Source organism: Diplotaxodon limnothrissa, linkage group LG12, assembly GCF_057381915.1.
Source record: "Diplotaxodon limnothrissa isolate DT_005_m linkage group LG12, D_limnothrissa_male_GT1.1, whole genome shotgun sequence".
In the NCBI taxonomy this organism is placed as follows: domain Eukaryota; kingdom Metazoa; phylum Chordata; class Actinopteri; order Cichliformes; family Cichlidae; genus Diplotaxodon; species Diplotaxodon limnothrissa.
This window is the reverse complement of record NC_140607.1, coordinates 2,267,589-2,295,334: the sequence shown is the minus strand read 5'-3', so window position 1 is coordinate 2,295,334 and position 27,746 is coordinate 2,267,589. Positions and strand designations below refer to the sequence as shown.

General features: G+C 43.5%; 1 protein-coding gene across 1 annotated transcript; it reads right to left on the bottom strand.

Annotated features, from left to right (window-relative positions):
- Nucleotides 1-651: 651 nt before the first annotated feature.
- On the bottom strand, nt 652-27,746 carry golga1 (golgin A1). The gene is made up of 24 exons (XM_085367027.1): nt 27,574-27,746; nt 26,484-26,766; nt 22,098-22,188; nt 16,303-16,377; nt 12,969-13,066; nt 12,863-12,895; nt 10,794-10,922; nt 10,454-10,623; nt 10,187-10,298; nt 10,024-10,107; nt 8,979-9,104; nt 8,703-8,798; nt 8,253-8,348; nt 7,988-8,083; nt 7,647-7,787; nt 6,952-7,026; nt 6,198-6,287; nt 5,995-6,097; nt 5,722-5,882; nt 5,364-5,525; nt 5,189-5,248; nt 3,469-3,693; nt 3,277-3,363; nt 652-3,012 (listed from the first exon to the last, which is right to left on the bottom strand). Exons 2-24 carry the CDS (start codon nt 26,610-26,612, stop codon nt 2,935-2,937), a joined length of 2,517 nt encoding a protein of 838 aa, XP_085223153.1. The 5' UTR covers nt 26,613-26,766; nt 27,574-27,746; the 3' UTR covers nt 652-2,934.

Genomic DNA, 27,746 nt, shown 5'->3' with positions numbered 1-27,746 from the left:
TCAGCTTTTTCTTCAGTTTTGGTAAGGAAAGTTTTTGTATTTCATTATCGTTTTACTTGTTTAGTGTTCATGTGTCTATAAAAAAAATGGTGAGGCCTCATAATAATAATAATAAACCAATGGGTGATATCTTGGTGGCCACAGTTTGCAACACATAATTAAGAGTGTTTTATGATCTAAATAAAGTGGACATTCACAGCTGTTGAAAAGCCGATGTGAATAACCAGACCAACGCACAACAAACACGTCTTTCTGAATGACTTTGAGCTACTCTGTACCAGTGGTGCCTCCCAGAGTCACAGAATAAAACAGTCATAGAAACATCACTGAGTCATTAAAAACAAAAGGCAGAAAAGCTCTTTGAGTGTTTAACACAGCAGAATCAACCAGGTTCAAAAGTGCATTCGTCATTTCTTTGATTCTCAGAGTATAAAAGCTGACGGAGTGTCCATAACCACGTCAGTCTGCTACCTGTAATAATAAACATGATGGCAAATCTGCAGTCAAAGATGTGCTCTTGCTTTCTCTATATACAAACAGATAAAACTTCAAATCACATGACTGACACTCAGGACAAGACACCGTTATGGACAGTGTGACGAGCTGGGGCAGAAACATGTGTGGGCTCAGGTCTATGATAACGATAAATATTATAAACGGATCACTGTTGACATTCACTGATTTATAAAGTTTTCAATGCATACAGTATGTACAGATTTCTCTTTATAAACAGCCAAGTGGAATGTACTTTGATTTACATCAGCAAAGGCAGGTGAAGGCAGAGCCTTTCCTTCATCATTTACAGAGCATTCACCTTTTTTATCATATACAGCTGTGGTCAGTTTACAAACTCGCATTTTGGACTTCAGTGATTTCTTTCAGCCGTTCTTTTTCCAGGGTGGACTGGTTATACAGTATGTGTCTTTAACAACTTAAAAAAAAAACAAGAAGAACTGGGTATTATTTTTTATTTTGAATTGTCTCCAAAGGGCAGTTGGCTTCATGTCAAGTTTGCAGACGTCTATTTCGGAGCGGGGCCTTGTTTCTCGGTCAGCACTCTCTCAGTCCATGTTGATGTAAAACTCACTTCATTGTGGATGCTGTTAGTAGCAGCTGTTAGCAGTTCATAGCAGACCTGACCCTTGGTGGTTTCTGGGTTGCTCCTGAACATCCTAACCAGTGTCTCATTTCAGAATGACAGCTCGACTCTTCTTCCAGACACTGGTGAGGTGGTGAGACACTGGAATAACTTGTACTTATGTACAATAGTTGAACTGATGATCTTGAAAAGTGTAGTTGTTTAGGAATGGGTCCAATGGACATTCACAACTTGTGTAAATTCACAGTTCTCCTTCTGCGACCTTCACTGAGGTCCTTGGACTTCCCACTGTTCTTAGTAATGGATGATGCAGTGAGTGCTGTCAAACAAAAACTTTATGCTGACAGAGAGAAACTAACAATTTTAGTCAATAACAATCACCAAGAGGGAGGGAGGGAGGGTGTGTGTGTGTGTGTGAGCCTGACTGTATCCTTGTCAACATGTACGATGTTTCAATGTTTACAATGATTCAACCCTGGGAAAAAAACTAGTTCAAAGAAATACAAACCATAAATTACTTCACATTCATGTACACGATGAATGTATGAAAACTTTGACCACAGTTGTATTATTTCAGTTGAATTTATATACAGCCTATATTTTTCACACTGGTGTTAAAGGAGAGAGAAAAAGAAAAACAGCGCGTGGAGATCAGACTCAGAGTATCAAACAGCTTTCACATCAGTCTTCTTTCCCGGGCTGCCTCTGCGAATCAGAATGTGACTGCACCACACTGTGGCACATATTGGTATTACACGGGTGATCTTACATCTTTAATCCACCACAGTACAGAGAGCAACTACAGTTCAACATGCATGGAAGCTGGAGCAAGGTCAGCATTGCCATCTATTAGGAAAATGTTGGATTATGATGATCATATTGGACATTAATCACAGCCTTGATTTCTTTGATTGTTGCGTCCCAGAGTGTGGTTAGTTGCAGCCTAGACAGCAAAGCAGGTACTGCAGGTGGACCACAGGTCATTTAATTCACCTTTAAAGTTTGTCATTAAAATGTACAACAAATTATTAAAATCAAATTAAAATTAAATAAAATAAAAGTATTGATTAATTAGAGAGATTTCTATATTGACCAATTTTTGAACTGGTTGTGTTTTATTCCTCTCGGTCTCTGGGTGACTCAGTTGACCGAAAACCTCATCAGTGGCAGAGAAATGGAAGAAAAACTATTAATGGAGGATCAACAGCAGGAGAAGCAAAATGAATCCATTGAACCCAAACACCTGGTCCCAGGTTTGCTCTGCTCGGGGGCGAAAGACACTGTGTTGATTAAAGATGTAATCAAAGGTTTGTGTGACCCACAGAAGACTTTCAGTTTCCAATGCAGCATTCTTCAATGTGAGAACAGCTGGTCCTCTGACACCAGTGTGAACCATTTATATACCATTAAATAGACTCATTGATACTAAAGCCAACTGTACGGGTCAGTAAAGTGACCCGTTTTCATTAAATAAGCCCTCTGATTTAAAATGAAGTGATAAACAACAAGTTAACCCCAAAAACAACAGAGCGTTACTCCTGTGTGATGTCTCACATAGTAACTCACTTTTTGCTGACAAAAAACCATCAGATTAGTGTCATATGATTGAAGAAAAATCAAAAACGTCATTTTAAAAATCACCACTGATTATGAGTAAGCCTTCGTCCCTAAATGATGATGCGCAGCCCCTCCTCTGTCCTCACATCAGTACCTCCCACAGAGCCAGGGAAAAACTGGGAGGCTGGAGTCCTGCTCAGTGATGGGAGCTAGACAGGAAGGAGGTGCTCTGTCTTTTTCTCAGTCTCTCCATCACTTCAGCTCTTTCTGCTGTAAAATCAGCTCCAATGAGCTGATCCTGAGATAGAAGGGCGGACGATTCCCTTTGGAGAAGGCTTCGATCCAAACCAGGACATCTACAACACAAACGGGACAGTAATCATTAGCACAGACCGAGTATAAGGCAGCAAAGGTGAAGACATGATAATACACGTGATGACATTTGGCTGTGTCGGGAGGTTGGTCTGCTCTATAAAGGCAAAGCACAGTGACTACCACAGACTGTATAGAGGACATGGAGGTAGCTGCCATGTCTCCAGTCCCTCAGTCCAGTGACTGAGTCCGGAAAGGTTTTCCCACAGAGATTTGTACAGATGTCTTTTTGCAAAGAATCCACCCACCTTGTACTCCAGAGTTTGCTTCAGCATGTCCTCTTCTTCTCGAGTGAAGTTTAGCAGCACAGATACAGCTCTTATCAGCTGGTATGCCTGTCAGAGCAAAACAAGCAGCGCACCTTCAGTCTGAGTGTGGAGCACAGCTGGGCTCTGACATGCAGTCAACACAAACCAGACTCTTGCAGAGTCACACGTTACCTCTGCCTCTCTGGATGACATGAACTTGAGGACGACGTGCTTGAGATACTCAAAATTAATTTCTCTTGAGTCATTGAGGTCCGAGGTGTTGGTCACTGTGGTGTTGGAGGTCGGGGGACTCGGGGTGGATGCAGGTGCAGGGTCAGGACAAACCCTCTCCGGTTTTTCTGCTCTGCTTTCAGGTAGCTTCTCCCTCCCTTCAGCTTCTGACTCAGGTTTTAATTTCTACAGAGCACGAAGAGAGAAAAGCACTCAAAGAATCAAATCATTCTGCATTTACACCCGATAAGCAGGCAGAATCCAATCAATAACAAATCTGACGATTAAGAAAGAACTTGATTGTTTTAGGTTACAGCAACAGTACAGGTTTGTGTTTCTTTGGAACCTGAGGCCTGTATGACACAGGATTCTGGCTTATCCAAGCACCTTCAGGGTTCACGCCTTTCTAATTTGCCGTAATAACTTGTTCTGTGAAGCTAACGCGCTCTGGAGAAGTCATTCTTTACTCTGAAACCTAAAACAGGCTGGAGCAGGTTATGTTCAGAGTTCTGTATTAAAAATCATCTGGACGTCGTTTGTTTACAGAATGTTTCACGATCCTCTGCTGGGCTACGACCTGTGTGCACAGCCTGTGTGCTCTGAATGAAGCAATGTCACATGACCGTACGTGTTTTACTCCAGTGATTTGGAAAATGTATAAAATGTTATAATTCATTCTGATCTGCTGCTGTGGGACAGTAAGCTTTAATGCCACACTTCACTTCAGAATCAGAATCAGAATCAGAAAGGGTTTTATTGCCAAATGTTGAGCAGGTTTACAACATTAGGAAATTGCTGCGGTGCTTCAGTGCAAACATACTGTTATAAATACTGTTATAAATTAAGCTTAAATAGACATGAAAATAAAAATGAGAATAAGAATTAAAAGTGCTAAGTAGATAGATATATACATGATATATACATGAGTGCAGGTGGTGATCAGTGCCAAACATGGAATGATGCAGTGACACAGCGTAGGGTCATGTGTTAGTGGTGGGAACAGTCATACGTTTATTGTTCATGTGTCCAACAGCAGAGGGGAAGAAACTGTTCTTATGGCGAGAGGTTCTGGTGCGAATGGACCGGAGCCTCCTGCCTGAGGGGAGCAGGTCAAACAGACTGTGTCCAGGGTGAGAAGGGTCAGCTGAGATCCGAGCTGCACGCCGCAGTGTCCTGGAGGTGTACAGGTCCTGCAGAGATGGGAGTCTGCAGCCAATCACCTTCTCAGCAGAGCGCACAACACGCTGCAGTCTCTGTTTGTCCCTGATAGTGGCTCCAGCGTACCACACGGTGATGGAGGAGGTGAGGATGGACTCGATGATTGCAGTGTAGAATTGCATCATCGTCCGTGTTGGCAGGTTGAATTTCTTCAGCTGCCTCAGGAAGTACATCCTCTGCTGGGCTTTCTTAATGACGGAGGTGATGGTGGGCTCCCACTTCAGGTCCTGGGTGATGGTGGTACCCAGGAAGCGGAATGAGTCCACAGAGGTGATGGGGGTGTCAGTCAGGATGATGGGGGGGAATGGGGCTGTGTGCTTCCTGAAGTCCACAATAATCTCCACTGTCTTCTGGGCATTCAGCACCAGACATATTTCATACTTTTTATGGCTACAACTGACTTTACATTAATGGCAATCTTATGACAATAGGAAAGATCAGCACTGAACATTCATTGTCTTACCAGTTCTTTCTGCAAAGTCCTCTTCAGTTCTGCCAGTCTCTGCTGCAGCTGCTTTATGGTCTGCAAACATCATCAGAGAGTTTTATGTGTGGGGTGAGTTTACCTGCCTTCATGCATGTAGTTTTTTTCATTCATAGCTAGAGGACCAAATGTGAATTGCCAAAAAGCCTCTGACCCTGTTCTTGTCGCTGAGCTCTTGCTCCAGCTCTCTGTTGACTTTCTGGATGTGATCCAGGTCATCCACGGTCACGCTGCCGTTCTGATCCTCCTCACAGACTACACTATGACTGTGGAGCTGCTCGGTCAGGGTTTCCACCTCCACTTCCAGGTAGGAGATCTAGACAGTTCACACCAAGCATGCACTGTTAATTCAGTCTGATTAAAGTACTCAGTCCGTCTCAGTTTAACAAGGAACCCCATCAAGATAAAATAGTTCATGAGTGTGAATGCCTGGAAGTCACCTGCACACCGATCACATTATAAAATACAGCACAAGTATGTTCAAAGATGTCTGAGCGTGTGCAGGTGCTGACCCGAGCCTGGCAGCTGTCCAGCTGCTGAGTCTGTGTGAGCAGCTCCTCCTTCAGGCTGGTGACCTGGGAGTCTTTGTCCAGCTCCACCTGCTCCAGCTGGGCTCTCAGCCGCTCAGCCTCCTCCTGCACCTCCACCAGGGATGCCTGTCGCCCCTGCACCTCTGCAACGCAAACACAATATTTTGGAGACATAAAGAGCTTTAAACTCTTATTGTTCTAAAGCTCTTTATTAAGCGCCATCTCTTTAAAGATCTTTAGTGCACACGCGTGTACCATTCTGCAGGGATCTGATGTCCTCCTCTCTGAGTGCTAGCTTCTCAGTGACAGCGGTCACTTCCTGCTGTGAGCTCTGTAGAGCCGCACTCAGCTCTGCAACCTGACATCAAGCACAACACGCACACAAACAGTGAGGTGATGTGCACACAGAGTTACTACATTATTTCAGCAGAGGTTTGTGTTTGAGTTTATCCACTGACCTGTGTTTGCAGGCCCTCCTTCTGTCGTCTGGTTTCTTCCAGAGCTTTGGCGATTTCTGTGCTCAGCGTCTGTCGGCTGTTTAGCTCCACCTGGGAAACACAGACAGACCAAAAATGTGGGCTACAAATAACCTCTGCTCACTTCAAAAATCATTCAATAAAATAAACTTTAAAGTTGTATTTTTCGTCTGACGGAGTGAAAAACCTGCGCCATTAAACAAATGATTACAACTTATGACTCAAGACGCACTAACGAGGCAAATGTGCCGAAGAATGTGAACACTGGTAATATTAGTGAGTAATACACGGAGTAACAGCGACAACAGCAACAGGGTGAGCAGATGAACATTCAGACTAGGCTCAGAGTTTTGGTAGATCGACAGGCTCAGGTGTCCAAACCAGCCAGCAGCCTGTGAGCCTGCACGGCGGCCTCTTACTGCTGAGGGGTAAAAAAACCCTCACATTTATTCAGCGGAGATGACAAATAATGTGAACGGCTCCATCATGAAGAATATGGAGGTTTCGAACCAACAGAAATAAGCTGTTTGTTGTAAAACAACTTTTTACTGTGTTGGAATTTTCTGATTGTTTCTCTTGTGCTCCATTTTCTGGACTGGACCGTTTCTGTGGTTGTTCAGCTTCTCTTTGTCCCAGTAGTTTTCATTTCCCCCACCACCCCAATTATCCCTGTTTAAATCAAATACATGTTCATATTCTTGAATAAAACAACCCAGCAGTGTGTTGTGGTTCTTACCCTGCACTGCTCCAGTTCTTCTGTCCGCTGCTTCAGAACAGAGTCCACCTCATTCATCTGCTTGTCCAGATCAGCCTGCCACATGTGCACATCAGAACAAGCACTGATTAAGGTTGGCGGTTGGACGAATATATCGTTTTTACGAGAGTGATTTATTTATTTGCCCATGAATAAGTTTGCTAATAATGTTGGTTGAATCTAAGAGAGGCAGTCAACAGAAAAACAGCTGTTTCAACTGCAGCCTCCTCAGAGTGCGCCCAAACGCAGCGATGCATTTCAAAATGTCACACAATGGTGGGAAGGGAAACAAAGTGAAACGGGCTTCTTTTCTCCACTCTAAAAACGTCAAAAAGTAAGTTCAAAATCAAGTCTTTCATCTCAATAAATGATTCATCCAGAAAGTAGCTATAGCAACACTAAAACAAAGAATAAAATATTCCCTCCAGACAAAACGTATAAATTCTAAACGCTCAAATCAAATGATTATCGTTGCTCCGCCCATCCAAAGTCTGCGCCTGAGTGAGTATATCCCACGTCGTCAGTTATTGGACTGCCGGCTGGAAACCTCATTACAGATTAATCCCTCTTTTGGAAATTCCATATGAAAAACATCATGTTCAGTCTGGGGTCTGCAGGTACAGATCAGACACTGGTTTATCAAACAGAATAAAAACAAATGCCAGGAGGAAACATACCAGCCGGGTCTGTAGTGTCTGTTTGTCCTTCTGTAAAGAGGCGACACAGTCCTCCAGTCGGCTCATCTTCTCCCGACTCTGCTGCTCTAACAAAGACAGCTGCTGGTCCAGAAAGGCCTTCTCTGCACTCCGCTCTCCCTCCTGAGCACACGGACAAAAGTATGTTTGGACATGCACTCTTTACCTTCACTGCAATCATGCTGAAAGTCCATGTTTTCCCTCCAAGAAACAAAAAACTGAGCACAAACATGATCAGACTTTGAAAGAGCACTCTGTAGCCTTCAGTAAATAATATCAGGCTCCTTTCTAAAGGCTCAAACTGTGCTTGGAGTGGCACTCACCAGTTTCTCCACGTTCTGCTGCTTCTCTGCGATCTGCTGCTGTGCACTGCTCAGCCTCTCACTGCTCTCTACAACCTGCTGCTCCAGCTGAGCAATCTGAAAACCACAATTCAATCAATATGATATGAATGAATACTCATCGAGGCTTCAGCATACCAAATGTCACCATGTAAAGTCTTTTCGATTTCACTTTGCAATCTCAGGTTAGAATCCTTTTATCACGTATTATTCCTCGGAGCCGGGTGTTTGTTGTCTCATCGCTTACTTGTGTGTCTGTCCTCTCTCTGTAGGCCCTGGACGAGTCGTCTTTGTGTCGCAGAAGAGTCTGCAGCTCAGTAATGGTGACACTCATCCTCGACACCTAAGGCCACAAGAAACACAACGCTTAAGTTTTTTTTTTTATATCTTCTTTTGTTCAAAGTAACGCGAGGAATGAAAACCAGAAAACAGGAGTAAATAAACATGCAGCTGTTTTAAAAAGAGGAAAATGCCACAGAAAGCAACAGAAATGAAAACAACAACTTCATAACTAAAGTAAGAAGTTGAACATTTTAAAAAACACAGCTTACACTGTTAGGCCCACTTCGATCTTATGTCCCCTCTAAAGTGACACACTGCTGACTACATCAGACTATTACATTACATTGATTTACACAGGGTATGTGTATTTGGCCCCATACAATGTTCTCCATCGCGTATGAATGTGCTGTTTTACCTGAGCCTCCAGAGAGCTGACGGCATCAGCGTGGTCTGTTCGGACAGCCAGCAGCTCTGCTCTCGTCCCGTCCAGACTTTGCTCCAGACTAGACTTCTGGAAAGACAACAAAAAAATGAATAAACTTATATTTGTGCTTCTAATTTCTTTTTCTCATTAGGAAGCCTGACTATAAAGACATCTGTGGGCCCATGAAACACAACAACACCTCAGTGAGCATGTCAACTGCCAGCCATGCGCTACTGTCATAAAGTAGACCCAAGACTTGTTCTTAACCTCCTGCAGCAGCTCCTGTAGGTGCTCATCCTGGCTCAGGTTCCCCTGCAGTCGTCTCTCCAACGATGTTACCTTCTTCTGAAGCTCCACCAACAAGCGCTCCTTGTCCTCCACCGTCACAGCCGCCTGATGATGGAGCAACAAGCCAACGACAGGTAAAGAACATTTGGTTTAAAAGACTGAAACAAGTGGAACAAACTAATGTGACCCATTATAAAAGAAGATTCAATTTGTTTACACGTCAACAACAACGTAAACGTGGAACAATAACAGGTTTTTGGGTGTTTTGTGAATTTAGTTCAAAATAAAAAAGTCTGTCGAAGCATTTTTTGCAGGAACGAATAGCCTGAAGTCTTCTTGGACTCCAACTGAGCCGCTCCAGAATTTTCCCTGAGTCACGCAGTTGATTGTGCTTCAGGTCATTGCCTTAAACACTGAGCAGAGCTTTTCCTGCAGGATGTTGTTGCATCCATGTTTCCCTCCGCTCCAACTGGTGTCCCAGTTTGTGTCACATGTACACAACCCCGCAGCATCATGTTGCCACTACTAGGTTGTGCTGAGCGTTTACTTTATGCCACACATACTGGTTGAAACTCTTTCATCGCACCAGAAGACTGTGCATCTCATAGATACTACAGAAGCTTCTCAGACGAGCGGTGAAACGTCTTCAGGGAACTTGAAGAAGTCCGGTCGCTCTCATAGATGGACGTTGGCACCTTTTGACAAACTGTGCTGAAACTCTTAGTGAAGAAAAGGTTTTTCTGGTTTCTTCACTGTAAATGTCCGATTGGCGGAGTGACGCACTAACAGCTGTGCTGCTGTTTATTTAGATGGATAGTCCAGGTTTATATTATTTTTAGCAAATAAAAACTAGTCCTGTTTTTGCTTTTCCACTGTAAAATGATGACGTAAAAAACGAGTATGAGCTATGAGCCAAAATGCAGAGGGTTCGAAAAATGATAACACATTATTTAAGCCCAGTTAGACACAGACTGTCGATGTTTAGCTGCAGGGCGTTACAGCTTTACTGCCCTCACGTTCTGACCTTTTGCTGCTGCAGCTTCAGAGCATCATGTTCTGTCTGTAATTCATGGAGGGACTTCTCCAACGTGGAAACCATACTCTGTGACTGAAAAACAAAGGCAACCAACAACAAGTGAATAAGCAGTTTTGGAGAGGATGGTAGTGGTAGTGTGCTCAGTGCTGACCTTCTGGAAGTCTTCAGAGACCTGCTGGATGACTGACTGCAGCTCCTGGCATCGTCCCTCTAGCTCGCCGACCTTCTTGTCAGCCTCCTCTCTGAGCAGCAGCAGCTCTTCTCTACATGGAGCCAATAAATGCTCTTTGAATTACAGCGTCATGTCACAAAATAAATCACAGTCCCACAACAAATCCAAGCTCACTTCTAGAACAAGCAACTAAATGTTGAAAATGCTGACTCCCTCCACAAAAACCGAATGTTGCATTTTCCATACCGCTCTATCTCCAGCTCAGAGTTGAGTCTGCAGCTCTCCTCGTGCTGCCGTTCCAGAGTCTGGAGCTTCCCCCGAGCCTCGGCCAGCCCTCGCTTTGCCGACTGAATATCAGCCTCCTTATGCTGAAGTTCCCGCTCTTGCTGGCTCAGCAGTTCTTCCTTCCTCAGCAACTGATAAACAGAATCCAACCATCATACCACATCGTAAAGTGTTTTCAAACCAATGTACAGACTCGCCAGTCCTGCACTAAGGTACAATCAGTGTACGACTACATAACTGACTGCCATTTTTCCTTAATCGCAAAATGTCAGGAAGAAGCTGGCACACCACATGTACGCACCATGTGTTTAACTTTAGCGAGCTCCTGCTGCTGAAAGCCCTCCAGTTCATCCAGGTCGTCCCTTTTTTGAAAGAGTGCTAAGCTTTGTTCCATCATCTCCTCTAGCCGAGCTGACAGGGCAGCCTTCTCCTAAACAAACACACCTTTGAGGTAAACATCGTTTCTCACATGCACCATTTATTGGATTCATGCAGGTGTACAGAATCTTAAGATTATGGATATGACCCCGGTTCACTGATGGCCTCACCAAGAGCTCAAATACCAATACACTACCCCCCCCGGCTGGCTACACTCCTGTCAGGACAGGGCCCACCTCGATAACTGGCAGACAGAGTCACAACAAGCTCCTGCAGGAAGCCTGCACTGCGTAGTAACCTTCCAAGCCATCCAGTCGTGGTTTCATTTCTTAGGTTACATGTGAGGATATGGTGTAGGGTTACGAGTGACTTCTGGTTACATCATAAGTCACAATGCAGATTTCCTGCTGCAGTAATTCAAACATTAGAGGGACTTTCACCTGCTCTGTAGATGCTGTAGACACACCCAACTGGTAAAACCTAGCAAATGTGTGGGGTAAGACAGTTATGCAGAAACCTCTCAGAAACTCCCTTTAAGAGAAACCATGAGGCTGCCAGACACCTGCTAGTAAAAGCAGCTGCTCCTGCTATCCAAGGGAAAGACGATGTTTAGACACAGGCCTCGTGTGGTTTAGTCCAGGACACAGGTAACTGGTCCTCGTCTAAAACCCCGAGTCCTGTCCAGGTAAACCTACAATGCATGGACTGGACACAAGGTATGCAACATAAAACCAACATGGCAGGCTGTAATAGTGGCCGAATACACCTGGAAGGTGTAGAATGCCTTACTCTCTTCTACCTGAAGAAATGATGGGATCACGGCCATGAAGCACTGAAATGGGATGGCCTATGATTCAAATACGTTATGCTCATACAGAGTCCTGTAAGACCACGCTCTAGCACACAGAAGCTATAGCCATGATTAGCGTTTAGGCTGAGTGTTACAAACAGTTAAACCACCAGGTTAAAGCACTGAGAAGAATATTAGTGTTTTTCAGTTAACTTGGAGTAAAAAGTAATTGTACTTTTTTTTTAAAGATGTATTTCTTCCTGATAGAAATGCCAGTGGCACCTTAGCATCAGCTACAGGACAGCACTGCTACCTCTGGTGAGCCAATTTACAACTGAAATACTGGGAACAAAGAAGCAGTGGCAGAGTCTTTAGCCCAATAGTATACTAGTCACCAAGAGGTGTTTGAATAACATCTGAGGCTATGACACTATTATATAACACTGCTCTGGCCACTCCTGACACGAGTGTCACTGAGCAAGTGTAAAGGAGCCGGTATGACGGTATTTGAGATTTTGTTGAGGTCACGCAGCCAGCGTCCCCCACAGTGAAACACAAGACAAATACCATGAAAGAACCAGTTGTAAGAGTCTCTAGTATTACTATGCAGCTTCTTTTCCCCCCACAAGGAAAATTTCTCCTTTATCTTCTTTGTGATGGGATATACACCAAACGCTGCACATTGTTAGCAATAACTCAGCATATTACAAAGTAATGGTATTCTAGTAGGAATGTAATGACTGAAACTGAGTGTTAAAGAATGATAATTTGCCCAACTGCTGGTGTAATGTATTTTTCACTCTTCTTATTTTGTGACCAGTTTAACGTTCATTCCAATCAGTGAACAGCACAGAAATATCAGCTCCTCCCCCCCAAACAAACTGCTGGGCTTTATCATTCTTGACCTGAAACAACTGCTCCCATAAACCCACCAGAGAAGTGTTTACTGAGGTCAAACGGACAAGAAGCCAAGGTCCAGTTTGCCATAGAGCTTTACAACTGGACTTTTTCCCTCTACTAGAGCGAAGACGTTACCGCCGTCAAGCCACGAGAAAGAATGCAGGCTAAGGTAATCCTGCACTGGGTCCAACCTTTAAACCTACAGACCACGTCCATCTTTTATATTTTTGTGGGGTGATTTTGCAATCTTCAAATTAAAGAATTATATTTGTTCTACATGTTTTAAAAGAAATGTAACTTACTTTGTCTGAATTGGCCATTTTCTCCATCCACTCCTGCAGGAGGAGGATAGCAAGTGTTCAGAACAAATCAGACCTCTATAATAAGTGAGACAGAACGCATCTTTACCTGATCTTTTTTCTCCAGCGCTAAAGCCATCCCCTCTGCCATTTTGGCTCTGCTGACCTGATGAGAGTCATTCTGTTCCTGAAGTTTCTTTATGGATGCTGAGCAGTGAGAGAGGGAGAAAGAGACAGACAGGACACAGAAAGGTTTGTATGTACCAAGCAGAACAGAAATGTTAAACAGCACAGAGAGCGGTGCCGTTAGTAGCTGTGAAAAGTTGGAGTCAGTTTAACAAGTGTTTTCATCCCAGAAGCAAAAACAGGCAGAGACGAGCAACGTGCGACACGTGGAAGAAACAGAAAGGTAGTAAAGATCCTAACACAACAAAGCCACCCTGAAGAAATGACGTCATCTAGACTAAAAGCTTAGAACCCCCAGAAACTGCAGAGTTCAACTCACATTACTACAACACAAGACAAATAATCTTAGAGCAGCAAGTCCATCTTACTATGAAGGAAAACTATGCAGCAAGCAGGGAGGGACGGCAGAGAGGCCACAGTGGGGCTTTAAATCGAGAGGTTTCAGGGAGAACTTTGAGAGAATAGCTGATAGTTTCAGTGCTAAAGATGAAATGTTTAACTCTTCCAAGATTCACTCATTAAGGATGTTGTTGACTGGATGTTCCAATAAGCTCTCATCTAACAGTTCCTCATTTGCCACACGACCCCTGGTGCTACTGTCAGAAGGTTTACATCACTTATCTCCCTGAACTAGTCCATTATTTTTGTGAGGGACAGATATCCTTGTTTTCAAAAAAGATGTTTACCTAACGTTTAGGCAAATTAGTCAATATTATAGTAGTATATATTAAATGTATTTTATTTTATCCATTCACTTTGCTTTTAATTTGAATGGTTAGTTGCTGCAAGCCAGCTCCATTGCTTTGCATCTCGTGTTTTCCTACCAACTGGTTGGTGGCCATGTTGCTGTTGTGGTTGTCCTCAATATCATGTCAGAGGATTCTCCAAATCTACCACCCTTGATAGCAGCTGGGGTCAGTGGATTCTGTTCTAGTCTTGAGCTCTGCTGTGAGCACGAGGGTCGCTTTACCTGAATCTGCACGACCCTCATGAAGGCTGCAGAGCAGAACAAGGAATAAAATCAGCAGCTGCAATCCAAGATGCTGAGGTTGGAGTGTATTCAAAGGTAGAGACGGGACAAACTGAAGTGTTTCAGATTAACTGAGTCAGTTTGCTAAAACAGATGGCCAAAAAGTCAAGTTTAACATTTAAAGATTTTGCAAATCACCTGTTACTAAACTTAAAAAAGGAGGTTCAGCCAGTGTGTTTAATGCTCGAGGCTTTTAGTGTGAACATATAACATTTGCATACTCCAATATATTTAGCTTTGCTTGTATTACAGCAGGTATAAAAACTTTGTTTGCATCAGCATCTGCCACACGCAGCAGCTACACACAGACCAGGTTCCCAAATCTTCCTCTCTAAACAAAGTGGAAAAATTCTATTGCTACACTTAATGAGTCACAAGCAAGTTGGTCTTGTTGTTCAAACCGTGCATTGTGGTAGGGTTTTGATATTTAGTTCATCACAGTGAATACAGTAACTTAAAACAATGTGAGAGACACAGCCCAACAAATGAGTATATAAATATATAGGTGGCTGTACCAGGTTTAATAGACCAGAATGAGAATGGTTTGAGAAACCACTTAGCAAAAGCGAACAAACTGAGAGCAAAGTGACAGACAAAGCATGGCTCTGGAATCAGTGCTCTGAACACTGCATACCAGTGGTTTGAAAAAAAGCCCAATCCTACTTTGGATTAAAAGAAAAGAAAAAGCACTTCCACAGCAACCCTCTGAAGATATTAGCATCTGGAACCCTGAACCATCTCTGTGAGCGATAATGTGTCAGGTAATGTTAGAGCTGGGCGATATGAGATTTTTTCATATCACGATATGTTTTTTTCATTTCAGGCGATAACGATATCTATCACGATATAAGCCAAATAACTATATTTGTAAGATTTAAATGTGCCGTTGCTCACAAGTAAAATGTGAAATAATCAGCAGCTTGTTTTTATTTAAATATTTATTTCCCATAATAAGTTCAACAGGGTAGATGTACTTAAGGAACATGAGACTTTTTCAGATAAATAAAGGCAAATATTGCAAACTACACAAAAGGCAGCCGCTAAAGCGTTTAAGTTTCAAAATAGAACAAATGAAACAGACTAAATTGTCAATTCCACTTAGAAACAAAATATTAATTCTAAAAATAAATCTTAGTTTGTTTTACAGAAGAACAGACAAAACTGACTAACTTTTGTCAGTATCAAATAAACTGAGAACTAAAAGGAAATTCTCAATCTCTCCTTGTTGTATAGCTTAGCTTTTCAAACAGTTTTAACAGTTACTTTAGTCTGACAAAAGCCGAATGACGAATTAGCGCTTCCAGTCAGAGACTGAGGCTACGTCCACACGTACACGGGTATTTTTGAAAATGGAGATTTTCCGTTTCCGTTTTAAAAAATAATCCCGTCCACACATAAAGGCAGAAATGAAGGAAAACACTGCTATGAACATGCCAAAGCAGCAGGTGGCGCTAGATTCCTAACCGTGCAGAAATGTTGGCCAATCAGAAGTCTAGAAGCCTCGGTGGGAAAAAGTAAACAAAGCTGCGGCATAGAAGCAGAACCGAGTCGTATGTGTGGAGGGACAGTAACTGTGTGTATATGTAAGCATTTAAACACTGCAGAGAGTAGAATTAACAGTATTGTAGAAATTCATTTCACCGAAACAATAACGTGGCGCACAGTGTGACGCATGCACCAGTTTGTATTTCCAGACTTGCTTTCGGCACAATTTACAGTGCACGCTACTCTGTTTTTAGTCAGACTTGAAATAGCCGAAATACCTTCACACTACGGAGCTTCTATGGCTCTTCCGTTCGACAATCTCTCCGGCGTTGGAACCATCATCTGTTTTCTCTTCGGTCACGCTCGGTTGATTTTTCTAGTCGGCACACTCATTTCCTCCATTATGCGCTGGCTCCATTACCCGCTGGCTGCTTCCCAAACAAACACACGTGCGGCTTGGCACTTGTGCTGTACGTAGCAAGTCACGCGACGTGACGCTGCGGCTGTGATTGGTTCAGCTCTGCGCTACTGAATTTGGATCGGCTGACCTTTTTTTTTTTTTTTTTTTTAGAGGACAAGAGCGGCGAGGTCTATCGCGATAGCTTAATTTCTCTATCGAGTAAAAGTTATATCGCGATACATATCGTTATCGTTCTATCGCCCAGCTCTAGGTAATGTTTAGTACAGCTGACAGACAGGAAACAGAAAGGAAGCTAATTGGGAGGAGAGTAGAGGTACGTACAATCCTGATGCCTTTCTAATGCAATTTCAAGCTTCTCCTTGGTCTTCTGCATAATTCGCAGCTGCTCAGCGTAGTCTAGTGTTGGGAAGTAGGGTGATGGGGTGGGGTACCAACAATACACACACAAACAAGGAGAAAGAGGCAGATGACAGTTAAGAGAGAAGCAGGAGAGAAGGTGAACAGAAGGAGTGGGGGAAAACAAAAGGGAGAACATGGTTGAGAAATAATGGAAGGTAAAAATACTGATGATTTGCTTATCTGAGAAAACCATAATGGTTTAAAGGCTGCGTGAGAATCTGCCACCTTTAACCTTTTTCTAGGGATTGAAAGTCATTAAAGCTACTAAAGGAAAAATGTGCCATTATTCTGAGAAGAAAAAAAGAAGTAGTCAAAGGAGCTTGCAAAGAAAAGCGTCTGGACTTCTTTAGGTTGCTTGAAGACGTTTCACCTCTCATCCGAGAAGCTTCTTCAGTTCTAAGGTCAAATGGTGGAGAGTCCCAGATTTAAACCTAGTGGGAGTTTCCCCCCACAGAGGGACAAAAGGACCCCCTGATGATCCTCTAATCACATGAGCCAAGGTGTGAAACTGGGTGTGGGTCCCAATCAGCCAGAGCTTCAGGTGAGCTCATTGTGAAACCTGGCCCCACCTTATCATGCGATTTCCTGAGGTCAGATGGCCCAGGATGTGAGTGGGCGTTAAGGCCGTACATTTTGGGAGGGACACCCTTCAACTGGTGCGGGAGTATGAAAGGGAATCAAGGAAACTAGCGGATTATAGGAACCATCTCCGTTTCAACCTAAGATGCAGACAAAGCAGAGTTGTTCCTAAGAGCCTGCGCCTTGGATCCACTGTCAGGGGATACAGAGCAGACTTGATTCTACAGAGAGCACAAAATCAGCTTCTAAGTGAAAGGATAAGACAGGTCCATTTCACTATAGATGCCCTCCAGAGCAAGAACAGCCAGACCCTGCAGGAACTGGAAACCCTTCTACCCTCTCCAATCTTAGAAGAGGTTTACAAGTTTGTGGACAAGGCTCAGCGGGCCCAACACTCTAAAGGAAAAGAAAGACAACGCAGGAAATTCCACACCTTGCTTTCAAAAACACACACTCCTCAGTCTGAACCTACACAACTCAGAGAAGAAAACACACCTGAAGACAGTCAGGAGAAATGGGTAAAGAACTTTTCAGACAGGAATCTCACTGAACCTGAAAAGAGAGTATTAGCCAAAGGACTCAATTTTGCCATTTCTCCACAACAGCTGCCCATAGTGGACCTCATCACAGCCACAGAAACCGCCATACGGATTAATAAATTATCACAGAAGCAGAGCAAATCATGATGCCACCCTCTCCAGTGCCAAAGTCCCTCCGTCCAACCTCACAATACAAGAAGGCCGTCGCTTCCCTGAGCAAAGACCACAACATCACTGTTTTACCAGCTGATAAGGGAGGATGCACCGTGGTCCTAAACACTACAGATTACCACACAAAGATCACTACTCTCCTCAGTGACAACAATACCTACGAAGATTTGAAGCGAAACCCCACAAGCAGCTACAAAAAGAAAGTTATAGCTTGCCTTCAAGACTTTGAAAAGGACAAAATCATTGACCGCCTTACATATCACCGCCTTTACCCAGGGGATGCCATACCCTGCATCTATGGACTTCCTAAGATCCACAAGGAAGCTGTCCCACTCAGACCCATAGTCAATAGCATAAACTCAGCCACTTATAACATTGCTAAACACCTTGCTACCATCCTTGCTCCTCTCGTGGGGAACACCCCACACCACATCAAGAACTCCACCGACAAGGTCCAGAAACTTCCCCTGGATCCAGATGAAACCATGGTGTCCTTTGATGTAGTCTCTCTCTTCACCTGCATACCCACCACGGAGGCCGTGGAGACTGTCAGAAAATGACTACAAGAAGACAGCTCCTTGGAGGACAGGACCAACTTCACACCCGATCAGACCTGCACACTGTTAGACCTCTGCCTCACCACCACATACTTCAAATACAACGAAGGCTTCTACAGACAAAAACACGGCTGTGCCATGGGCTTCCCCGTGTCAACTATTGTAGCCAACCTTTACATGGAGGAAGTGGAAAGGAAGGCTCTTGGCTCTTTCAAAGGAAGAGTACCCAGCCACTGGTACAGATACAGTGGGGCAAAAAAGTATTTAGTCAGCCACCGATTGTGCAAGTTCCCCCACCTAAAATGATGACAGAGGTCAGTAATTTGCACCAGAGGTACACTTCAACTGTGAGAGACAGAATGTGGAAAAAAAAAATCCATGAATCCACATGGTAGGATTTGTAAAGAATTTATTCGTAAATCAGGGTGGAAAATAAGTATTTGGTCACCTCAAACAAGGAAAATCTCTGGCTCTCACAGACCTGTAACGTCTTCTGTAAGAAGCTTTTCTGTCCCCCACTCGTTACCTGTATGAATGGCACCTGTTTGAACTCATCATCTGTATAAAAGACACCTGTCCACAGCCTCAAACAGTCAGACTCCAAACTCCGCCATGGCCAAGACCAAAGAGCTTTCGAAGGACACCAGGAAAAGTATTGTAGACCTGCACCAGACTGGGAAGAGTGAATCTACAATAGGCAAGCAGCTTGGTGTGAAAAAATCAACTGTGGGAGCAATCATCAGAAAATGGAAGACATACAAGACCACTGATAATCTCCCTCGATCTGGGGCTCCACGCAAGATCTCATCCCGTGGGGTCAAAATGATCATGAGAACGGTGAGCAAAGATCCCAGAACCACACGGGGGGACCTGGTGAATGACCTGCAGAGAGCTGGGACCAAAGTAACAAAGGTCACCATCAGTAACACACTACAACGGCAGGGAATCAAATCCCGCAGTGCCAGACGTGTTCCGCTGCTGAAGCCAGTGCATGTCCAGGCCCGTCTGAAGTTTGCCAGAGAGCACATGGATGATACAGCAGAGGATTGGGAGAATGTCATGTGGTCAGATGAAACCAAAGTAGAACTTTTTGGTATAAACTCAACTCGTCGTGTTTGGAGGAAGAAGAATACTGAGTTGCATCCCAAGAACACCATACCTACTGTGAAGCATGGGGGTGGAAACATCATGCTATGGGGCTGTTTTTCTGCCAAGGGGACAGGACGACTGATCCGTGTTAAGGACAGAATGAATGGGGCCATGTATCGTGAGATTTTGAGCCAAAACCTCCTTCCATCAGTGAGAACTTTGAAGATGAAACGAGGCTGGGTCTTCCAACATGACAATGATCCAAAACACACCGCCCGGGCAACAAAGGAGTGGCTCCGTAAGAAGCATTTGAAAGTCCTGGAGTGGCCTAGCCAGTCTCCAGACCTCAACCCCATAGAAAATCTGTGGCGGGAGTTGAAAGTCCGTGTTGCTCGGCGACAGCCCCAAAACATCACTGCTCTCGAGAAGATCTGCATGGAGGAATGGGCCAAAATACCAGCTACTGTGTGTGCAAACCTGGTAAAGACCTATAGTAAACGTTTGACCTCTGTTATTGCCAACAAAGGTTATGTTACAAAGTATTGAGTTGTATTTTTGTTATTGACCAAATACTTATTTTCCACCCTGATTTACCAATAAATTCTTTACAAATCCTAGCATGTGGATTCATGGATTTTTTTTTCCACATTCTGTCTCTCACAGTTGAAGTGTACCTCTGGTGCAAATTACTGACCTCTGTCATCATTTTAGGTGGGGGAACTTGCACAATCGGTGGCTGACTAAATACTTTTTTGCCCCACTGTATGTAGACGACATCTGGGTCAAAATCAAGACACAAGAAGTGGAATCCTTCACTGCGCACATTAACGCTGGGGATAAAAACATCAAGTTCACCAGGGAAGACACAAAGGACAACTGTTTGCCTTTCCTGGACTGCGCTGTGCACATTGAAGAGAACGGCAACCTCAACATCGAAGTTTACCGGAAGCCCACACACACGGACCAGTACCTCCTCTTTGACTCCCATCACCCTTTGGAACACAAACTTGGAGTAATTAGGACCCTACACCACCGGGCAGAACATGTTCCCTCTAAGCCTGAAGGAAAAAAGAAGGAACACACACATGTAAAGGAAGCACTCAAAACCTGCGGCTATCCTAAATGGGCGTTCTTAAAGTCAGCAAAGAGGCACAGAAAAGAAGATCAGACACCAGCGAGGAGGACAGACGCAACAACATTGTCATCCCCTATGTAGCCGGTGTATCAGAAAAACTCAGGAGAGTTTTCTCCAAGCATGACATCCCGGTGCATTTCAGACCCAGCAACACACTCAGACACAAACTGGTTCACCCGAAAGACAAAACGCCAAAACACAGACTTAACAATGTGGTGTTTGCTGTACAGTGCAGCGAGGAATGCTCAGACCTCTACATTGGAGAGACCAAACAGCCACTTCACAAGCGCATGGCACAACACAGAAGAGCCACCTCCACAGGACAAGACTCAGCACTCCATCTGCATCTAAAGGTCAAAGGTCACTCGTTCGAGGATGCCAATGTTCACATTTTGGACAGAGAGGACAGATGGTTTGAAAGAGGAGTGAAAGAAGCATCTATGTCCACTGTGAGCGACCATCTTTGAACAGAGGCGGGGTTTACGACACCAACTCTCTGCCATCTATAATCCAGTTTTGAGATCCTCCCCAGACGCCTTAACGCCCACTCACATCCTGGGCCATCTGACCTCAGGAATTCGCATGATAAGGTGGGGCCAGGTTTCACAATGAACACACCCGAAACTCTGGCTGATTGGGACCCACACCCAGTTTCACACCTTGGCTCATGTGATTAGAGGATCATCAGGGGGTCCTTTTGTCCCTCTGTGGGGGGAAACTCCCACTAGGTTTATATCTGGGACTCTCCACCATTTGACCTTAGAACTGAAGAAGCTTCTCGGATGAGAGGTGAAACGTCTTCAAGCAACTTAAAGAAGTCCAGACGCTTTTCTTTGCAAGCTCCTTTGACTACGATGACCTGGATGACTGAGAACCTTCACAGAAAAAAAAGTAGTTCAATATTTATTTACAACAGAAAAACAAGCCACACACAGTTAAATACTAAAAATAATATTCACACTGAGACATTAACACAATCACTTCATGGCCATCAGTCTGTGCACTGCAGCATGGAGAGCAGAGAAATCAGCTGCCCTGCTTTAAACTGGCCTATTAGGCTCTTCCTCATCTTCTGTCATATGTGTCACATATTAAGGTCAATGCATGTGCACGTAATCCCTGAGAGCCAAACAGCTTTGAAAAATCTGTTTCAGCCCCGCCCACCTGCTACTCAAACCTGTTTGCCATTTGATTGAAATGGGATTAAGCACAGACTTTTGCCTTAGCCATATACTTTACACGCTCACAATAACTCCAGTATTCATGCTGCCCAGCTTTGACACTGTGCAGTAACAGTCGTGCTGTGGGGCTCATAAACATGAAGCATTCACACTCTATTACCAAGACCATAAAAAGTCTAAATGCATGTTTGTATATATGATTTTCTTGTTGGTTTCCATGGTTTCTCCTGGCTGAAAGGCCTCAGTCTCATGCAGCTAATCCTCAAATTACCTCTACTCATTATAATTCTATATTTAACATATGCATCTTTAACTTGTGTGAGATAAAACTAAAATCCTTTAGATGTTCTCAGATTATTATAATTATTATCAGTTAAGACAGGGTGCACTTGCATTTAAATTGAACTCAGATTGCTCCTAAAAACTGCATCACTTCAGCTGCTTACACTACTGTTGTACATCATACCTGACAGCTTGGCCTCCAGCCTCCGGATCTGATCATTTCTTCTGAGGAGCTGGGCAGGAAGGTCATCCCTGGAGCTGCTGCCATCAGATGCCTGAAAATAAATAAAAAATAAAAATAAAAAATCAGACATACAGACGTTTATAGAAGTGGAACTGGTCAATCCATTGGTCCATTCATCAGGTGCTTCACAACAAAATAATGTTAGAACATAAAAACAAAAAGTTACACAAATACAAGTTTAAAAAGATGAGTTTTAGCTGTTCCTTTAATGTGATCAGCGAGTCTACAGATGCCAGGCTCAGAGGGAGAGTGTGCAGAGGCCTGGACCCTGTTGCAAAAGCTCCGTCTCCTTTAGGTCCCAGCCTAGTGTGATGGACGGTCAACTGGTTCTGATCACATGACCTCAGTGACCTGCCGGAGACGTATGGATGTGAGGGTTTTCTTATGCACACTGGTGTGTCCATGCAGAGCTCTAGAAGTCAAAACCAGAATCTTAAAGTTAACAGGGAACCAGTATAAGTAACCCAGCAGTGGAATTGGACAACTTTGTCAGAAGTCTCACAGTAACGCTCTGAACATCCAGTAAAAGAGGTTCCCAGGAGGTTTTGCTGAGACAGCTAACTAATAATTATCTGGACAAAATAAAGTAAAAGCATGAATGACAAGGTCAGAGTGTGACACCAATATTGCCAAGCATAACTTGGTAATATTTCTTAAATGATAGAGGCGAGAACAAACCAGATTGTTAGCATCAGTATCCAAAGTTAAAAGTAACACCAACAATCCTGATAGAAGTTTTAACAAAGAGCAGCGAGTTTCCATGACCTTCAACACAAATCTCACAGTGGGACAGATATGGACTGCTTAGTCTTCATTAAGTTTAAAACATGGTCAGTTGTCTAACTTAATAGAATGTAAGCACTATGCAGGATTTGAAACTCGAGGCTTAAAACAGATATAACTACATAGTAGTTATATCTAGAAACATTACATGATACACCACAGGCAAGTGGAAGAGGACATGTACTTTGAAGCAGCAGCAAAGCCGGTGCCATCACACTGGAAGTCTGTGTGTAGTATCTGACTACAACAGGTACTGAACAAATGCTAACTGGCTGAAACGTGGGCTCACCATGAGGGAGAGAAAAAGGATAAAGCACCAAAGGTGACAAACACCCTGAGAAGCATGGCACGACTTTAATGGTTTCATACTCTGTTTTTACATCACTACAAAGAAGACAAACAAACAAGATTAGCGTGCAGGACAGTCCACATATTTTTGACACGGCCCGCTGGTGTCAGTTAACAGCTACAACATGTAGATGACAGTCTGCAAAGCTCTGCATATGCTCTGGAGTGTGTCCTGACATAAACTCTCCAAGCCTCTGGAGCTCTACTGCAGGGATGATGCAGTCATTTGAGATTTTGTCCAAAATATACCAAAGCACACCTGCATCCATGTCCGCACGAAAAGGCCTCTATGCTATCTGACATGTCATCAATTCTTCTTGTAACTGTATTTTCAAACAAAGACAACACTGACAGCCTTTCTAGCATCTCAGTGTACCAGGACATCTACACTGTTATTGGAGAGTGTTGCCGTTATTGTGTTTTAGGGCTGCCACAAACGATTATTCTGATAGTCGACTAGTCACCGATTATTTTTGCGATTAGTCGACTAATCAGATCATCATCCATTGGACGTAAAACTACAGCTTATTGCACCAGCAGCATCTGCTCATATAACTATCATTAGCTTACAGCTTTAAGTGTTTAAGGTCTGTGCTAACTAAAAATAAAAGACCAGATGATAGTTTATTAAATTTTAATGAAATTTGCAGATTGTTTCGGTGAAGTTTAATGAACTCCTTGCTATCTAAAATATAACAGGACACTGGAGTATATTCTGAGCATCTCACACCTCTGATAATCAGCTGTCTGCTTGACATTTATTCAGCTGTGTAAAAACTATAACTTTAATCTCAGCCAAACCGATTTACTCAGGAACAAATAAAATACTAAAAAAAAAAAAAGCCAAACAATAACATTTTAAGTTATCTAAGTGACTCATATATCATGTTTAACCTGAGTAGTGACAGAAGGCGGTGGGTTTGAAAACGATTTGCGGGGAGTCCGGTGTTCTCACCGCGCTAGTGAGCCTAGCCCCCGGCTCGCTAAGGAGCCAGTGGGTAACAGATGTCTCCGAAAACGTCGGAGCGCTTTTGAAAATATGTGGTGTCCTGATAAACTGAGCAGATATTTGAGGTTTACACAGCTACATTCTCGCCTGAAAATATGTTAAACGTTTATTTTGTGACCCAGAAAGAATAATAAGAGTAACATTAAAACTAACTAGCTGCTGCCATTGTTGGAAACTGCGCTGGGCCGCGCTATGAATTCTGGGACACAGCTGCTTCTTCTTCTTCTTCGGGGTTTAACGCTAGCTGACATCCTTGTACATGCAATGCTGCCATCTTCTGTTTCAGTCCGTTATTACACTCTTAAATCCTGCCACTTATTCCTGCGTCTTTTGTGATCTTACAAAGCTTCAAATGACACGTCGACTATTAAATCAGTCGTCGACGATTTTGATAGTCGACGTAATCGTGACTAGTCGACAAATCGTGGCAGCCCTATTGTGTTTCTAGTTTTATTTTACTGTTTTGCCATCAATTCAGTGTTTTATTAACATAGACTTTGCCACAATGGTCAGACCATCGCAGACTCCTCGAGTCTTGACGTCTATAGGTCGGGCCCAGTGCCTTTCAAAGTAGGCTAGATTTCTAACAGAAGGTCTGATTGGTTTCCAAGTCCCTCTTTAGCCTGTGGCACCAAGATAGCATTAGCCAACTCCCGACAGCACAGTTTATCCTACCTTTTGTGTAGTTGTAGATTGTAGTAATGATGTATTGTCATAAAATATGGCGGTGGCTGGACTTGACTCAGCATGCCATCTGAGAACCAGTGTTTTAAATCATGGAAAGATGTTCTGCTGGGTCACATGACAAATGCTCGTCAGCTGCAAGAAAGCTCCAACAAAATAAATTGGATGACAGAAAAATACATGTGCCAGCAGTAAGAGTTGTGCAGACAAGCTGGCCAGGGTGTGCAGCTATGCTACTATGTTTGTTATACTACAAATCAAAAACACAAAGTAACATATCAGCCGGCTGTAACACGACTAAGCAACTTCACTAAATTATTTAGTCAGCTGTAACGGAGCCTCAGGAGTCTGGCTTCCTCTCTCGAGAGCTACTTATTAGAGCTACTAACACTGAGATGGATCTGATTAACAAACTATAATGGAAGCAATTGGAAAATTGTTCTTAAATAAGGAAAACAGTCAAGTACAATAACATAATATACACAGCATTGCAATAAATGTGTTGATCTTAAGACTGGACTCAAATATGATCATGAAGACACACAATCAGTACAAAAGAGCCAATCTCCACTCTACCATCACCTTTACTATAGGCATGCTGGAAGACTGTTTACTTAGCTTGGCAGGGCGAAGGACACGGTCTCAGCTGAACTCTGGACACACACACACACACACACACACACACACACACACACACACGGCGGGTTTGGGCCCAGCGCTGGAAAAATAGCTGCAGGGCAGGATGGCTGCTGTGTTTGCTTACTCCTCACCCCCTACCCAATCCAGTTGCTTGTCACGTGCTCCATAATGTTGTGCTGTGGACATCTATGTGCTTTCTGTGCAGAGGAGTTTTTTTTGTTTTCTGTTCTCATGCTGTCCTCCCAGGAGCCCAGCATGAGTAGAGGTCTATATTTTTCACTCTTGGACTTTCCCATTGTAGTGTAATACTACCAATCCCCGACCTGTCTCCCCATGTGATGTCCCATTTCACTGCAGGGCAACTTGCATGTGACAAATAAAGGTCTGATTGATTGATTGATCGATGTCCATCAAAACTAAGGGCTGCTACCCAGGAATGGCTCTGCTGACAGCCAGAGGATAACTAATTTACCAGGGCCACAGTGTTTAGCATCAACAGGAGCTGCCAGAGAAGCACAGTAAGGCCTTCATATATGAGCTTTGACACTGACAATTTACACGCATACGCAATCCCACTAGTAGATCCACAACTGCAGAATGCAAAAACAGGAACAATAAATACGTGAAATACAATATGAAACTAAAAAATAAGCAAAGCAGCACTCCAAGGACCTGTGAACATGTTAAAGTAATATAGGAAAACATATTGCAAACTGTTACTGAGTGACCACCCAGAGATGAATGTTTTCTGTCATGTTAAAGCAAAAAGAACAAGGACAAGTCTGAAGTCTACTCCTCCTTTTTTCTATTAATAAACTTGGTCTATGTTAGTAACCAAACTGTCAAAATTCTAAAGAACTTACAAAGTCATCCCCGGAGTCTGCTCCCACTGAGGTGATGGATTCCTTGCTGATGGTACGGGGTATGCGAACACCACTCCGAGGTGCTGTGGCGGCCTCCTCTGCAATCTTCTTTTTCAGTTTAGCAAACATATTCTTCTTTCAGTTTCTCTTCTTGGGTGCAGTTCAGTTTCTTCACCCAGTGCTCAGAGTTTAAGGCTCCCTGCTGTGTCGCCTCAGACAGCACCACTTCCTTATGCAGTAACACCTGAAAGAGGTTCCTGATAGTACTTCCATACTGCTACATCTACAAAATGAGAAAATAAAGTTATTAAATATCCAGGAAGAAGCTTAGTGCACAACATGTGACTGTGGTATGAGATGTTAGGAAATCACAACAGGGAAGGATATGTAATATGTTATCTGTGTGTTTAACATGGAGACTATACATTCTTCAGAAGCCCAAGCTTGACAACTGTCACATTGCTGTAATGCGTCCAGAACAAGATCCACAGTTTTTGGCATCATGTGGTAGACGTGCTGGACTCGCATATCTCCTGGCGGTTTCATTTGGCTACACTACAGCCCACTAACAGCGCTATTTGACAAACTTTTACTGGCAGTAAAACAGACCGTTTGTCCATCAGACATGGCACGGGGAAGCCAGCATGGTTCCAACAGTAGTCCAATCATTTTGGTTACTCCGAGGAGACCACAGGTTTCTGTGTGGTTCCTGTTGCAAGTGCACCAGCCCTTTGAACGTTTGTCATTGATGTGGCTTTTCTTGCAGCTCTGAAAACCTTACAGTTACTCATCACAACAACTGTCCCTGACTCTGGGCAGTTCCTAACTAAATCAGTTCCCCTGGCCTGGCTCCAGAGTATCCTACCCTACTCAACCCAACAGCTAAAGAACGAGCTTAGTCGCAAACTGCAGCAAAGACAAACCTGGGGTTGAATTAATTAAGGGGAAAAACAAAGTACGACATGAGAGTCTATTCTGACAGACAGCTAGCCATCTAGCTCTTCTAACCATAACAATAAGAGTTAACATCACCACCGGTGGTGCTAGCTGACGTTACACTGCCCGTACACTGAAGTCGCCTTCCTCTTACCATTTTCACTTCGATTGAAAGTCACTTCGTGTGGTTCTCGAGGGTGAAATGCTTTTTGCTCTCTACAAACACTGAAAGCAAAGCTGGAGCCGTGGCAGTCCGTAATATGACCTATAGACTTTGTGTTTCCAACGGGATGCTAGCCAGTGCTAGCCAGCGAGCTACAGCTCATA